This window comes from Balaenoptera acutorostrata, chromosome 8, assembly GCF_949987535.1.
Source record: "Balaenoptera acutorostrata chromosome 8, mBalAcu1.1, whole genome shotgun sequence".
Taxonomy (NCBI): domain Eukaryota; kingdom Metazoa; phylum Chordata; class Mammalia; order Artiodactyla; family Balaenopteridae; genus Balaenoptera; species Balaenoptera acutorostrata.
In genome coordinates this window covers 41978058-41993734 of record NC_080071.1, presented here as the reverse complement: position 1 = coordinate 41993734, position 15677 = coordinate 41978058, and the positions used below count along the sequence as shown (strand labels likewise).

At 35.3% G+C, this 15677-nt stretch overlaps 1 protein-coding gene across 1 annotated transcript in view; it reads left to right on the top strand.

Annotated features, from left to right (window-relative positions):
• Positions 1 to 15677, top strand: part of CERKL (ceramide kinase like) — a 146590-nt gene that overhangs the window by 39601 nt on the left and 91312 nt on the right. The window contains exon 2 of the mRNA XM_057550955.1: positions 3459 to 3701. Coding sequence (XP_057406938.1) covers positions 3459 to 3701 — 243 coding nt within the window. The remainder of the gene's footprint in view (positions 1 to 3458; positions 3702 to 15677) is intronic.

Genomic DNA, 15677 nt, shown 5'->3' with positions numbered 1-15677 from the left:
TTCTAGGACCCTCTCAGGGAGTTTGTGAGTTCAAAGCTATTTTCATAATTTTATTAAGAACTTGTTATTTTCACTCTTCTTCTCTCTCAAGGGTACAGTTGAGTTTTCCAGAGGCTGAGATATGTGGTGACATCTTTGCCCTGATGGCTAATGCTGTGTGTGCTTTGTATTCTTGTGTTTAAAAAAGTCTCCGTTTTAATGTCTAATATAGTAAATATCAATAGATATAACCTACATAAACAAAAGCTATTTGGGGCCCTCAGTCTTTAAGAATGTAAATGGGCTCCGAGACCAAAGAGATTGAGGGCCATTGAACTAGAGAAAAGTCAATCTTACCAACATGGGTTAATCCATTAGTACTTACAGAAAAGTGGGTGGGTTGACTCACTCTGTTCATGAAGGCACGTGGGACATTTTGGCTTCTGATGATACATTATTTTCACTCTGTTGATTAAGTGATGATTGTAGTAATAGTGATGACTGTTTTATTTTCTAGAATATATAAATGTTTCCCACTGAAGTGATACTTTGAGGGTATTGATTCTTAGGTCACTGGGTGACAATAGAAGTAGACAATATGCAGACCTGAAGCTTGAGCTTTCTGAGGAAATGACAGGCCTGAAAATATGCCCTTGGGTTCACCCTATCCCACTGCCATAAACACTGAGAGAAGAACTTGTCTTTGTTTCTTTTTCAGTGGTACATGTGCTTTGTGAGCAATTGGGCTGTTGTTTGCCGAATGGTGGGGAAAGGCCCCCAAACTCCCTGAGAATGCAGAGAAAGAACTTCTTAAAGCACCTGAAAATTTTTGCTCCAGTCTGAGAATATCTTTATGCCTGCTTAAGGGCTAAGAAAGCTGAGAGAGGGCCTCTGCTTCCTGGGGCTATTTTAGCGCTGGTACCATTTCTACATCTGTTTCTATTGATTTCTTTGTCTCTTATCATGGCTGGTATTTATCTGCCTTTTTACATGTGTAGTGATTTTTGATTGAATGAGAGCAATTGTGAATTTTACCATTTAGAGTTGCTAAATATTTTCATATTCCTGTAAATACTCTTTTTTTTTTCTTTTCCTTTTTTAACATCTTTATTAGAGTATAATTGCTTTACAATGGTGTGTCAGTTTCTGCTTTATAACAAAGTGAATCAGTTATACATATACATATGTCCCCATATCTCTTCCCTCTTGCATCTCCCTCCCTCCCACCCTCCCTATCCCACCCCTCTAGGTGGTCACAAAGCACCAAGCTGATCTCCCTGTGCTATGTGGCTGCTTCCCACTAGCTATCTGTTTTAGGTTTGGTAGTGTATATATGTCCATGCCACTCTCTCACTTTGTCCCAGCTTACCGTTCCCCCTCCCCGTATCCTCAAGTCCATTCTCTAGTAGGTCTGCATCTTTATTCCCATCTTGCCCCTCAGTTCTTCTGACCATTTTCTTTCTTTTCTTTTCTTTTTTTTTTAGATTCCATATATATGTGTTAGCATACAGTATTTGTTTTTCTCTTTCTGACTTACCTCACTCTGTATGACAGTCTCTAGGTCCATCCACCTCACTACAAATAACTCAGTTTTGTTCCTTTTTATGGCTGAGTAATAGTCCATTGTATATATGTGCCACATCTTCTTTATCCATTCATCTGTTGATGGACACTTAGGTTGCTTCCATGTCCTGCAACTGACAAAGGATTAATCTCCAAAACATACAAGCAACTCATGCAGCTCAATATCAAAAAAACAAACAACCCAATCCAAAAATGGGCAGAAGACCTAAATAGACATTTCTCCAAAGAAGATATACAGATTGACAACAAACACATGAAAGAATGCTCAACATCATTAATCATTAGAGAAATGCAAATCAAAACTACAATGAGATATCCTCTCACACCGGTCAGAATGGCTATCATCAAAAAATCTACAAACAATAAATGCTGGAGAGGGTGTGGAGAAAAGGGAACCCTCTTGCACTGTTGGTGAGAATGTAAATTGATACAGCCACTATGGAGAACAGTATGGAGATTCCTTAAGAAACTAAAAATAGAACTACCATACGACCCAGCAATCCCACTACTGGGCATATGCCCTGAGAAAACCATAATTCAAAAAGAGTCATGTACCACAATGTTCATTGCAGCTCCTGTAAATACTCTTGAGCTTTGTTCTAGGATGTTAAGTTACTTGGAAACACTTGAATCCTTTTGAGGCTTGCTCTTAAGCTTTGTTAGGTAGAATCAGAGCAGCCTTTGGTCAGCTCACTAACGAGACAATACTTTTTTAAGTACTCTCCCCAAAGTCCCACGAATTTCATTATTTTTCCACTTTGGCTGGTGGAAACACCTGTGTGATCTCTGAGTGTTGTTCTCTCTAATCCTTTGGGTAATTCTTTCCCTGGCCTCACACATATACTGATCCATGCTCAGCTGAAGATTCAGGGGGCAGATCTACAGAGTTCTCTTTCTGTGCAGCTCTCTTTTTTATAATAATTTTCCAAGTGAACTCTAAGTCATCTTGGCTTTCCTGGCTCCTCAATCCTCCTCAACTCAGGGAGACAACCAGGCTCCAGCAGGGTTCCCCTACCTGTGGCCTGGGACAGTCGGCTTGTAATCATATGGCTTCTTTGTTTTCCCTCTCTCAGGGATCACTGTCCTGTGCTACCTAATGTCCCATGTCTGAAACTGATGTTTCCTTTCTCTGGTGTGCTCTTTTAGTTGTTTCAGGCAGAAGGTAAAAGCATTCCCTGTGATTCCATGTTGGCCAGAGTGGAAGTTTTGAAAGTACTTTTTTTAAAGTATAAAACACTTCTACTTTGAGAGTCAGTTGAAATAGTCCATTATCACAACAAGTATTTTCTGACCTGTGTTTAAGCATAGCCAGTAAAATTTCATGCCACTATAAAATAAAGTCTGACTATAGTAAGATTCAGGTGGATCTCTCTTTTTAGAATAGCAGGAATTCATAATGCTTTCTACTCACAGTAATCTTCCTCTGTTTCCTTTTTGCATATGTGTTACTTTACCTAGAATGTAAATTTTCTTTCCTTTACATGTTGCCTTCAACAACCTGTCATAAACTCACTTCTGTTAGTGAATTCTCTTCTTTCCATTACTTTACTCTGTCCTTGTAAGTACCAGGAAGCCTCTTGCATGATACTAATTTATTATTATTGAAATGTTGCTTTGTTTATGTTCCTGGAATTCTTCATGCATTGAATATTCTCAGATTCTGAATGTCCTAGGCCTTGTGTGGCAGGGACTCCCTTCCATTTTTTCTATTTATGAGAAAATTGACCCAATTTTCCTTTTTTTTTTTCCCCTCCCCATCTCATACAGGACTTGACATAAAGCATAATCAGTAAAATAACAGATGATAAAGATTTTCTGGGTTTTCACTATTTATTATTCATACATATAAGATATAGACACAGTGGTTTTGATTGGAAAATTTAATTTCTTTTCAGGTGATTCCAAGTATAATTTTCTACATAAAGAAGAATTTATTGAACTCAAAGACATATTCTCTGTCAAACTGAAACGGCGTTATTCAGTTAAACAGCAGAGAAGTGGTACTTTATTAGGAATCACACTCTTCATATGTTTGAAAAAGGAACAAAATAAATTAAAGGATTCTACACTTGATCTTATTAATTTAAGTGAAGACCACTGTGACGTATGGTTTAGACAATTCAAGAAAATTTTGGCAGGTAAGTACTCCTTGTGGAGATTTTTAATGAGTCTAGTTTCCTTGACGTAGATTATTAATCTAAACATGACACTGTATTTATCAGTACAGTAACCCTTGATTATGTTGAGGTCATTTGCTTCTATTGCTAGTTTGTTAAGTGTTTTTATCATGAAAGGTGTTGAATTTGGTCACATGCTTTTTCTACATCAATTGAAATAATCATATGGCTTTTTCCTTTCATTCTATTAATGTGGTGTATTACATTGATTGATTTTCATTTGTTGAACCATCCTTGCATTCCAGGAATATATCCTACATGGTCATGGTATATAATTCTTTTAATATTTTACTGAATTTGGTTTGCTAGTATTTTGTTGAGGATTTTAACATTGATATTTGTGAGAGATATTTGTGTGTAGTTGTTTTTTCTGCTTTTATTATCTTTTTTCTGACTTTGCTATCAAGGTGATGCTAACCTTATAGAATGACTTAGGAAGTAACTGTTGAGTGACCGCTTCCTTAAAGAAACTTTGATAATCTGAAATAAAACAGTTCTTAAATTTTTTTTTTCACTTGTTATTTTTCTATTAATGTTTCTTTTGAGCTTATATTAGAATTTGCTTCTCTTCCACCTACACATTGATGGCAAGTGCATATATGTACTGGGTGGCTTGAGAATAACAGTTTTTTTTTAAATTGGAGTATAGTTGATTTACAATATTGTGTTAGTTTCAGGTGTACAGCAATGTGATTTGGTTATACATATATATATATGTGTGTATATGTGTATATATGTATATTCCTTTTTTCTATTCTTTTCTGTTACAGTTTATTACAAGATATTGAATATAGTTCCCTGTGTTATACAGTAAATTCTTGTTGTTTATCTGTTTTGTATATGGTAGTGTGCATCTGTTAATCCCATACTCCCAATTTATCCCTCCCCCACTTCCCCTTTGGTAACCATAAGTTTGTTTTCTATGTCTGTGAGTTTGGGTTTTTTAAATAAGTTCATCTGTATTGTTTTTTAGATTCCACATAAAAGTGATATCATAATATTTATCTTTCTCTGTCTGAATTACTTCACTTAGTATGATAATCTCTACATACATGTTGCTGAAAATGGCATTATTTCATTCTTTTTTATGGCTGACTAATATTCCATTGTGTGTGTGTGTGTGTGTGTGTGTGTGTGTGTGTGTGTGTATCACATCTTCTTTATCCATTCATCTGTGGATGGACACTTAGGGTGCTTCCATGTCCTGGCTATTGTAAAAAGTGCCTCCATGAATATTGGGGTGCATGTATCTTTTCGAATTAAAGTTTTCATCTTTTCCAGATATATGCTCAGGAGTGGCATTGCTGGATCAGACAGTAACTATTTTTAGTTTTTTCAGGAACCTCCACACTGTTCTCCATAGTGGCTGCACCAATTTACATTCCCACCAACAGTGCAAGAGGGTTCCCTTTTCTCCACATCCTCTCCAGCATTTATTATTTGTAGACTTTTTGCTGATGCCCATTCTAACTGGTGTGAGGTGATACCTCACTGTAGTTTTGATTTGCATTTCTCTAATAATTAGTGATGGTGAGCGTCTTTTCACGTGCCTGTTGTCCATCTGCATGTCTTCTTTGGAGAAATGTCTGTTTAGGTCTTCTGTCCATTTTTGGATTGGGTTGTTTGTTTTTTGAAATTGAGTTGTATGAACTGTTTGTATATTTTGGAAATTAAGCCCTTGTCAGTCACATCATTTGCAATTCTCTCTCAGTCTATAGGTTGTCTTTTTTTGTTTGTTTATGGTTTCCTTTGCTGTACAAAAGCTTATAAGTTTGATTAGGTCCCATTTGTTTATTTTTGCTTTTATTTATATTGCCTTGGGAGACTGACCTAAGAAAACATCAGTGCTATTTATGTCAGAGAATGTTTTGCCTATGTTCTCTTCTAGGAGTTTTATGGTGTCATGTCTCATATTTAAGTCTTTAAGCCATTTTGAGTTTATATTTTGTGTATGGTGTGAGGGAGTGTTCTAACTTCATTGATTTACACATGGCTGTCCAGTGAGGATAACAGTTTTTTGAAGATAATATTTAAATTGTCTATATTTCAGGGTAGATTTTTCTGAAGGTAATATCCAGAGAAAAGAGAGCATTTACTAGAATATTATCTCCTTATGAATTCATTTGTATCTAAAATTTCTGAATGGCATTTATATTTTACATTTTAAATAAAGTGCATGAATACACAAAAGCAAATTGGATTTCTAAAGGTATCTAGGTAAAGTATAATCAAACTGAGTTTTAGGACTTTTTTTTTCTCATAAACTTGTAAGTCTTGCTTTCTTTTTTTTTTGTTTTTTGTTTTGGCCATTTCTTCCTGTTTGCCAGATTGATCAAGGTAGAGGCAGCTGGTGTAGCTGATGCACAGCTTGGGGTAAGATGACTCAGGACAGAGATGGGTGCCAGACAAAGAGCAGGCACATGGCGATGTTAGAAATTTTCAGGCCAGGAATCATTGATCAAGAAGACTGAGGACCCAAGTTGGTCAAGGGCAGCCAACTGATACGATTTTATGCACAAAAGATGAGGTGAAGTGAAATATTAGAACTAGGAGAATTGTTACAAAGTGGTCCCTTCAAGGAGACCTGATTGTTTTAAGAAGGCAGGAAACTACAGAGGCCGTAGTTTGGTTCATCTCTCTGGAAACATACAGAATATATACACATATATATATTTAACTAAAAGCATTCCACTTTAATGGTGAGTCTTTTACAGTGTTCTTATTTTAAATTCATTTGAGAAGAGATAAAAGAAGTTAAAATGAAAATGAAAACTTAATTGAATAAATTTCCTTACATGGGCAGGTACTCGTGAGACTTGAATGGTCTATAAAAGAAGAATGTGTCATTTGATTAGGAGAGGCAAAGCTCTTCCTTGCACTGAGGGTCTGAGGAAATCTCCCTTGGGGCTTATGAAGGGCTGGCTGAGTGATGTGAGAGACAACTTCCGCAATATATCTCACCCATAAAACCAAAAGCGAGTAAGCAGAGGGCATCACAACACAGCCCAATTCAGTAAAAGCAATTTTATTGGAGTAGAGCAACTTGTCCAAACACACACACACCACAAAAATACTGTCCACATATTTTTTCAGCTTAATGAATGATGTTTTGGTTTGATCCAGGATTAAAATCTAGGCAAATTACAGAGATGAATAAACTACATATTTTTTAGGCTATCATCCTTTGGGAATGTTACTTTTTGTACCTTTGATTTTGATAACAGTTGGAAGTAGTGAAATATATGAGGTCATATTCTCTGCCATGGTCCTGGAGGACAGAGTAATTTTGCTGATTAAAAGCAAATAGATTGACTTTTGAAATCAACCAATGCAAACAAACAAAACAGGTTTGCAATCATCTAATAAAGATGAAGGAACCGAAGCAGGTCTGAATGAATGGCTGGTCCATTTCTGCCTCTCAGGAGACTGACTCAGTAGGTCCTATAGGAGGAGCCAACTCCTCATCCCCATGCCTCACAAAGACAGTTCTGGGTCAGTTTCATCATACACAAATGCACACTCAAGCCTCCAAAGATCTCTGCCAAATGCTGCATACTACTGACACTTCCTTTTTTAAGTTTGTAATCTTAGAGCGTTTTTGTTCATAATTCTTTTACTTTCAAAGCTAGGTAATCCAGGTGTTTATTAAAATGCCTATTGTCTGAGAGTCAAATACAATTGGCTCGAGGCTCTTTCCATAAATGGAGGTGGCCTGTGTCTTTCCCAGTCTTTTTGGGATGAGGTTGATTGTTTACTTCTTCCTGGTCCTCTTTTGTTCTTATTTCCGCGGAGTTGGGTCTATTTGTGGATTATCTTTGTATCTCACATCCATTGTCCCTATTCTGTACCATATATACTGCATCAGGTTTGGCAGATAGTGATTGCTGGTTTCCAAAAAAATACTTTAAAAATCCCCAACCAAGGAATTTGTGTTTGAAATAGACCTAAGTTCAGGGGATGAAAGAAGTTTACATCACAAAAATATAAATGCCCTACATTTGAATTTTAGACATTACTATTTTAAGTCCAAAGATCTTGCTTTAACTGGTTCTGCGGCAAAACAGTGAATTTTTAAAAAATATATATTTTCATTGATTTTGAATATTGTTTTTAATCAGCAAATGGATTTTTTTCCTGTAAGCTTTTACATCTTTTTCTCCTTTATTCTTCTATTAAGACAAACATGAAGAAGGTATTGAAAACCTCAACTAGTTGGTCTTTTAGTGAGATTAGTCTAACAATTATTATTTTAGAATATTTGGATATTAAATGTTAATTTCAAATATGCACATTTATATTTTGAACTGGAGCAATGAATAAGATTTGATGAATTTTTGAGGAAAGAACAAATTGGCAGTACTAAAAGGAGGCTGAAGCCAACTCTCAAATATTGATACTTGAAGTTTTAAGACATTGACAAAGAGTGGCCAGATTAAAAAGGGTTTATAAATATAAAAAAGGAGTCTTAGAACTGTTTCTATTTTTATTTGGAAAAAAGTTAACTCCTTTTACATTCCAATTTTTAATAACACAGTTGAGCACAGTATCTTTTTATTCTTAGTAATAGAAAAGTCACCATAACTTTATTGGCTAATAGTCAATATAAGTTAATTCATCCAACACACATTTTGGATCAGGCACTGTGTTAAGTGCTGGAAATACAAAAAAGAATGAAATGTAATCCTGTATAGAACACTCTTGCCCTAGGAGACAGACAAGAAAACTCGTATTATAAATGTGTTAAGGGCCACAATGAAGATATGAAAAATTTAGTAGGGAACATAACCATTGATCATTGAATCAGAAATTTAAATCTTAAAAAATTGAGGCTGAAATGTAGTCACTGATAAGCCTAATATGTAGTCATTGTGGCGAAAGTCATTTAACATAGTCTTTTCTGCTTTTTTTTTTATACCTGTGATGCAAAGATAAACACGCACAACCTTTAACTATAGCATGTGTGTACACTAGATACATTCATTTTTATTCAGTTAGGGTGTGATCCAGTCTGCATATTTGAGTTTCCTGGAAATGGTGAATTGCAAGCTTCTCTGGACCCTGAACCAACCTTTTCTCTAGGTACTGTAATCTATACTTTAAAGCATATTCATAGGCTTTCTGACAGGTATCCCATATAGGGGGACAAAACAAAGTATCGCTAAGGTGACATTTAAGACCACTCAAAACTGAAAGATTTTCAGGAGTTGAATTGGTTGATCTTCAGTGGAGGACTTATGAGAATGGTGTGGAAACGAAGAAAAAGATTTTAAAAAAATCTAAAGCCTTATGCCCAAGTAACTTGGAGAATGGTAAAGTCATAAACAGAGTGAAATCCGGACACTGGTTGCTTTGAAGGAAAGAAGTTCTGTTGCAGACACATTTGGCATGTATAACATCTGTTGGAGATGTTCAGCAGGCTGGCAGTTTGAGAGGAGTGCATGAAGAGGGGAAGAAGAGCTGATGTGATGGGAATAGATGAAAGACTGCAAGGAAGTAGTATAGAGTTAAAAAAAAAAAAAAAGCAAAGGGCTAAATACAGAATCTTGGGGGATACTCATATATTAAAATAGGCAGAGGAGACAAAAGCCAGAACTAAAATAGAAGGAATGGTAAAAAGAAAAAAAAAAAAAGAAGAACCCTTTTATCATAAGACCATTGAATTTTGTGATTATATTTTGGTTTTTCTAATTTATTTGTAATATTTAATTGTTACCCAGAGACAATTGACAAAGGTATTTTTAGCCCATATTTGGTTGAGTTAGTTCTGTTATCATATTTTTCTGTTTCATTTTTAAATGCTAACTTCACAAACCATTTTGATTAAATACACTTTGTCCTTGTAATATAATTTGCTCTTAGCTTCTAGTTCAACAGCCTCCAGGTTTTCAGTTATGAAAAACAAAGAAAATAGAAAAATTACTTAAATAAATATTTGGCTTTTATTCCTAAGAAGAGCAAGTTTTCCTAGTTTCCCAAAGACATCAAATCTGTTTTCCATGTGATAATAATGATGGTTTTCATAGGATCCTTTCCTCAGTAGTAAAAACCAGGGCTTCTAAACAATATTTTGTTTAATATTCATGTTGTCTTGTGTAAGAAATTCATGGTGAAATATGTTTTGGGGTTTTTAAAAATCCAAACTGTATCGTGATTTATATTATCATGAACAAGGTAGAATTTTTCTTAGGAGGAGAACATAATGATGTGAAGTTTTACTAGGATATGCTGCCAGATGATGTACTTATAAGGATAAATAAACTGGAAATCAACAGTATAATGGTTATCTTAAGATGAGCATTTGTTATATATCAAAAGTATGATAGCTTCAGACATTTCGTTGTACAATATTTGAGTTAGTAACACCTGTCTCCCTAGGGACAAATTATTTTCTGCAAGGACATTTTGTCTGAAGTATGGGTAGTTTTTCTTTTGAAGCACCAAAAAAATGATTTAAGACTTTGGTTTATGAGCAGTTGAGTTGGACGTTAAAATTATGAATGTCACTTAAACATTTAAAAAATTTTTTTAACATTTTCTAATTATAAATTTTTTATTGAAATACGGTAAATTTACAATGTTGTGTTAGGTTCAGGTATACAGCAAAGCAGTTCAGTTTTATATATATTCTTTTTAAAATTTCTCTTACATAACAGGTTATTACAAGATATTTAGTATAGTTCCCTGTGTAATACAGCAGGTCCTTGTTGGTTATCTATTTTATATATAGTAGTGTGCATATTTTAATCCCCAAATCCTAATTTACCCCCCCCCTTTAGTAACCATAAGTTTGTTTTCTATGTCTGTAAGTCTATTTATGTTTTGTGAATAAGTTCATTTGTATGTATTTTTTTAGATTCCATGAATAAGCGATATCATGATATTTGTCTTTTTCTGCCTGGCTTATTTCACTGAGTATGATAATCTCTAGGTCCATCCATATTGCCACAAAGAGCATTATTTCATTCTTTTTTATGGCTGAGTAATATTCCATTGTATATATATATATATATATATATATATATATATATATATATATATATACCACTTCTTCTTTATCCATTCATCTGTTGATGGACATTGAGGTTGCTTCCATGTCTTGGCTATTGTAAATAACACTGCTATGAACATTGGGGTGCATGTATCTTTTCAAATTATGGATTTCTCCAGATATATGCACAGGAGTGAAATTGGAGGATCATATGGTAGCTCTGTTTTTAATTTTTTCAAGAACCTCCATACTGTTCTCCACAGTAGTTTACATTCGCACCAACAGTGTATGAGGGTTCCTTTTTCTCCACACCCTCTCCAGGATTTATTGTTTATAGACTTAAAAAAAAAAAAGTTTATTTATTTACTTATTTTCTTATTAGTTATCCATTTTATACACATCAGTGTATACATGTCAATCCCAATCTCCCAATTCATCCCACCACCACCACCCTCACCCCCCCGCTGCTTTCCCCCCTTGGTGTCCATACGTTTGTTCTCTACTTCTGTGTCTCAATTTCTGCTCTGCAAACCGGTTCATCTGTACCATTTTCTACGTTCCGCATATATGCGTTAATGTACGATATTTGTTTTTCTCTTTCTGACAAAATTCACTCTGTATGACAGTTTCTACATGCATCCACATCTCTACAAATGACCCAACTTCGTTCCTTTTTATGGCTGAGTAATATTCCATTGTATATATGTACCACATCTTCTTTATCCATTCATCTGTCGATGGTCATTTAGGTTGCTTCCAACACCTGGCTCTTGTAAATAGTGCTGCAATGAACATTGGGGTGCATGTGTCTTTTTTTTTTTTTTTTTTAAATACCTTGTTCTTTACCTTAATTTTTTTTTTAACATTTTTATTGGAATATAATTGCTTAAAAATGGTGTGTTAGTCTCTGTTTTTATAACAAAGTGAATCAGTTATACATATACATATATCCCCATATCTTCCCTCTTGCATCTCCCTCCCTCCCACCCTCCCAATCCCACCCTTCTAGGTGATCACAAAGCACCGAGCTGATCTGCCTGTGTTATGTGACTGCTTCCCACTAGCTATCTATTTTACATTTGGTAGTGTATATATGTCCATATATACACCACCACTCTCTCACTTTGTCCCAGCATACCCTTCGCCCTCCCCGTGTCCTCAAGCCCATTCTCTAGTAGGTCTGCATCTTTATTCCCACCTTGACCCTAGGTTCTTCATGACCAATTTTTTTTTTTTTTAGATTCCATATATATGTGTTAGCATGCGGTATTTGTTTTTCTCTTTCTGACTTACTTCACTCTGTATGACAGACTCTAGGTCCATCTACCTCACTATAAATAACTCAATTTTGTTTCTTTTATGGCTGAGTAATATTCCATTGTATATATGTGCTACGTCTTCTTTATCCATTCATCTGTCGATGGACACTTAGGTTGCTTCCATGTCCTGGCTGTTGTAAATAGAGCTGCAATGAACATTGTGGTACATGACTCTTTTTGAATTATGGTCTTCTCAGGGTATATGCCCAGTAGTGGGATTGCTGGGTCATATGGTAGTTCATTTTTAGTTTTTTAAGGAACCTCCATACTTTTCTTCATAGTGGCTGTATCAATTTACATTCCCACCAACAGTGTAGGAGGGTTCCCTTTTCTCCACACCCTCTCCAACATTTATTGTTTGTAGATTTTTTGATGATGGCCATTCTGACTGGTGTGAGATGATATGGCATTGTAGTTTTGATTTGCATTTCTCTAATGATTAATGATGTTGAGCATTCTTTCATGTGTTTGTTGTCAATCTGTATATCTTCTTTGGAGAAATGTCTATTTAGGTCTTCTGCCCATTTTTGGATTGGGTTGTTTGTTTTTTTGATATTGAGCTGCATGAGCTGCTTGTAAATTTTGGAGATTAATCCTTTGTCAGTTACTTCATTTGCAAATATTTTCTCCCATTCTGAGGGTTGTCTTTTCATCTTGTTTATGGTTTCCTTTGCTGTGAAAAAGCTTTTAAGTTTCATTAGGTCCCATTTGTTTATTTTTGTTTTTATTTCTATTTCTCTAGGAGGTGGGTCAAAAAGGATCTTGCTGTGATTTATGTCATAGAGTGTTCTGCCTATGTTTTCCTCTTAGAGTTTGATAGTGTCTGCCTTACATTTAGGCCCTTAATCCATTTTGAGTTTATTTGTGTGTATGGAGTTAGGGAGTGTTCTAATTTCATTCTTTTACATGTAGCTGTCCAGTTTTCCCAGCACCACTTATTGAAGAGGCTGTCTTTTCTCCATTGTATATTCTTGGCTCCTTTATCAAAGATAAGGTGACCATATGTGCGTGGGTTTATCTCTGGGCTTTCTATCCTGTTCCATTGATCTGTATTTCTGTTTTTGTGCCAGTACCATACTGTCTTGATTACTGTAGCTCTGTAGTATAGTCTGAAATCTGGGAGCCTGATTCCTCCAGCTCCGTTTTTCTTTCTCAAGATTGCTCTAGCTATTCAGAGTCTTTCGTGTTTCCATACAAATTGTGAAATTTTTTGTCCTAGTTCTGTGAAAAATGCCAGTGGTAGTTTAATAGGGATTGCATTGAATCTGTAGATTGCTTTGGGTAGTATAGTTATTTTCCCAATGTTGATTCTTCCAATCCAAGAACATGGTATATCTCTCCTTCTGTTTGTATCATCTTTAATTTCTTTCATCAGTGTCTTATAATGTTCTGCATACAGGTCTTTTGTCTCCTTAAGTAGGTTTATTCCTAGGTATTTTATTCTTTTTGCTGCAATGGTAAATGGGAGTGTTTTCTTAATTTCACTTTCAGATTTTTCATCATTAGTGTATAGGAATGCAAGAGATTTCTGTGCATTAATTTTGTATCCTGCTACTTTACCAAATTCATTGATTAGCTCTAGGAGTTTTCTGGTAGCATCTTTAGGATTCTCTATGTATAGTATCATGTCATCTGCCAACAGTGACAGTTTTACTTCTTCTTCACCAATTTGGATTCCTTTTATTTCTTCTTCTTCTCTGATTGCTGTGGCTAAAACTTCCAAAACTATGTTGAATGATAGTGGTAAGAGTGGGCCACCTTGTCTTGTTCCTGATCTTAGTGGAAATGGTTTCAGTGTTTCACCATTGAGGACGATGTTGACTGTGAGTTTGTCATATATGGCCTTTATTATGTTGAGGTAAGTTCCCTCTATGCCTACCTTCTGGATGGTTTTTATCATAAATGGATGTTGAATTTTGTCAAAAGCGTTCTCTGCATCTGTTGAGATGATCATATGGTTTTTCTCCTTCAATTTGTTAATATGGTGTATCACATTGATTGATTGCATATATTGAAGAATCCTTGCATTCCTGGGATAAACCCCACTTGATCATGGTGTATGATCCTTTTAATATGCTGTTGGATTCTGTTTGCTAGTATTTTGTTGAGGATTTTTGCATCTATGTTCATCAGTGATATTGGTCTGTAGTTTTCTTTTTTTGTGACATCTTTGTCTGGTTTTCATATCAGGGTGATGGTGGCCTCATAGAATGAGTTTGGGAGTGTTCCTCCCTCTGCTATATTTTGGAAGAGTTTGAGAAGCATAGGTGTTAGCTCTTCTCTATATGTTTGATAGAATTTGCCTGTGAAGCCATCTGTTCCTGGGTTTTTGTTTGTTGGAAGATTTTAATCACAGTTTCAATTTCAGTGCTTGTGATTCGTCTGTTCATATTTTCTATTTCTTCCTGGTTCAGTCTCAGAAGGTTCTGCTTTTCTAAGAATTTGTCCATTTCTTCCAGGTTGTCCATTTTATTGGCATAGAGTTGCTTGTAGTAATCTCTCATGATCCTTTGTATTTCTGCAGTGTCAGTTGTTACTTCTCCTTTTTCATTTCTAATTCTATTGATTTGAGTCTTCTCCCTTTTTTTCTTGATGAGTCTGGCTAATGGTTTATCAATTTTGTTTATCTTCTCAAAGAACCAGCTTTTAGTTTTATTGATCTTTGCTATCATTTCCTTCATTTCTTTTTCATTCTGATCTGATCTTTATGATTTCTTTCCTTCTGGTAACTTTGGGGTTTTTTTGTTCTTCTTTCTCTAATTGATTTAGGTGTAAGGTTAGGTTGTTTATTTGAGATGTTTCTTGTTTCTTAAGGTAGGATTGTATTGCTATAAACTGCCCTCTTAGAACTGCTTTTGCTGCATCCCATAGGCTTTGCGTCGTCGTGTTTTCATTGTCATTTGTTTCTAGGTATTTTTTGATTTCCTCTTTGATTTCTTCAGTGCTCTCTTGGTTATTAAGCAGTGTATTGTTTAGCCTCCATGTGTTTGTATTTTTTACAGATTTTTTCCTGTAATTAATATCTAGTCTCATAGCATTGTGGTCAGAAAAGATACTCGATACGATTTCAATTTTCTTAAATTTACCAAGGCTTGATTTGTGACCCAAGATATGATCTGTCCTGGAGAATGTTCCATGAGCACTTGAGAAGAAAGTGTATTCTGTTGTTTTTGGATGGAATGTCCTATAAATATCAATTAAGTCCATCTTGTTTAATGTATCATTTAAAGCTTGTGTTTCCTTATTTATTTTCATTTTGGATGACCTGTCCATTGGTGACAGTGGGGTGTTAAAGTCCCCTACTATGATTGTGTTACTGTTGATTTCCCTTTTTATGACTGTTAGTATTTGCCTTATGTATTGAGGTTCTCCTATGTTGGGTGCATATGTAATTGTTATACCTTCTTGGATTGATCACTTGATCATTATGTAGTGTCCTTCCTTGTCTCTTGTAACAGTCTTTATTTTAAAGTCTATTTTGTCTGATATGAGTATTGCTACTCCAGCTTTCTTTTGATTTCCATTTGCATGGAATAACTTTTTCCATCCCCTCACTTTCAGTCTGTATGTGTCCCTAGGTCTGAAGTGGGTCTCTTGTAGACAGCATACATACGGGTCTTGTTTTTGTAT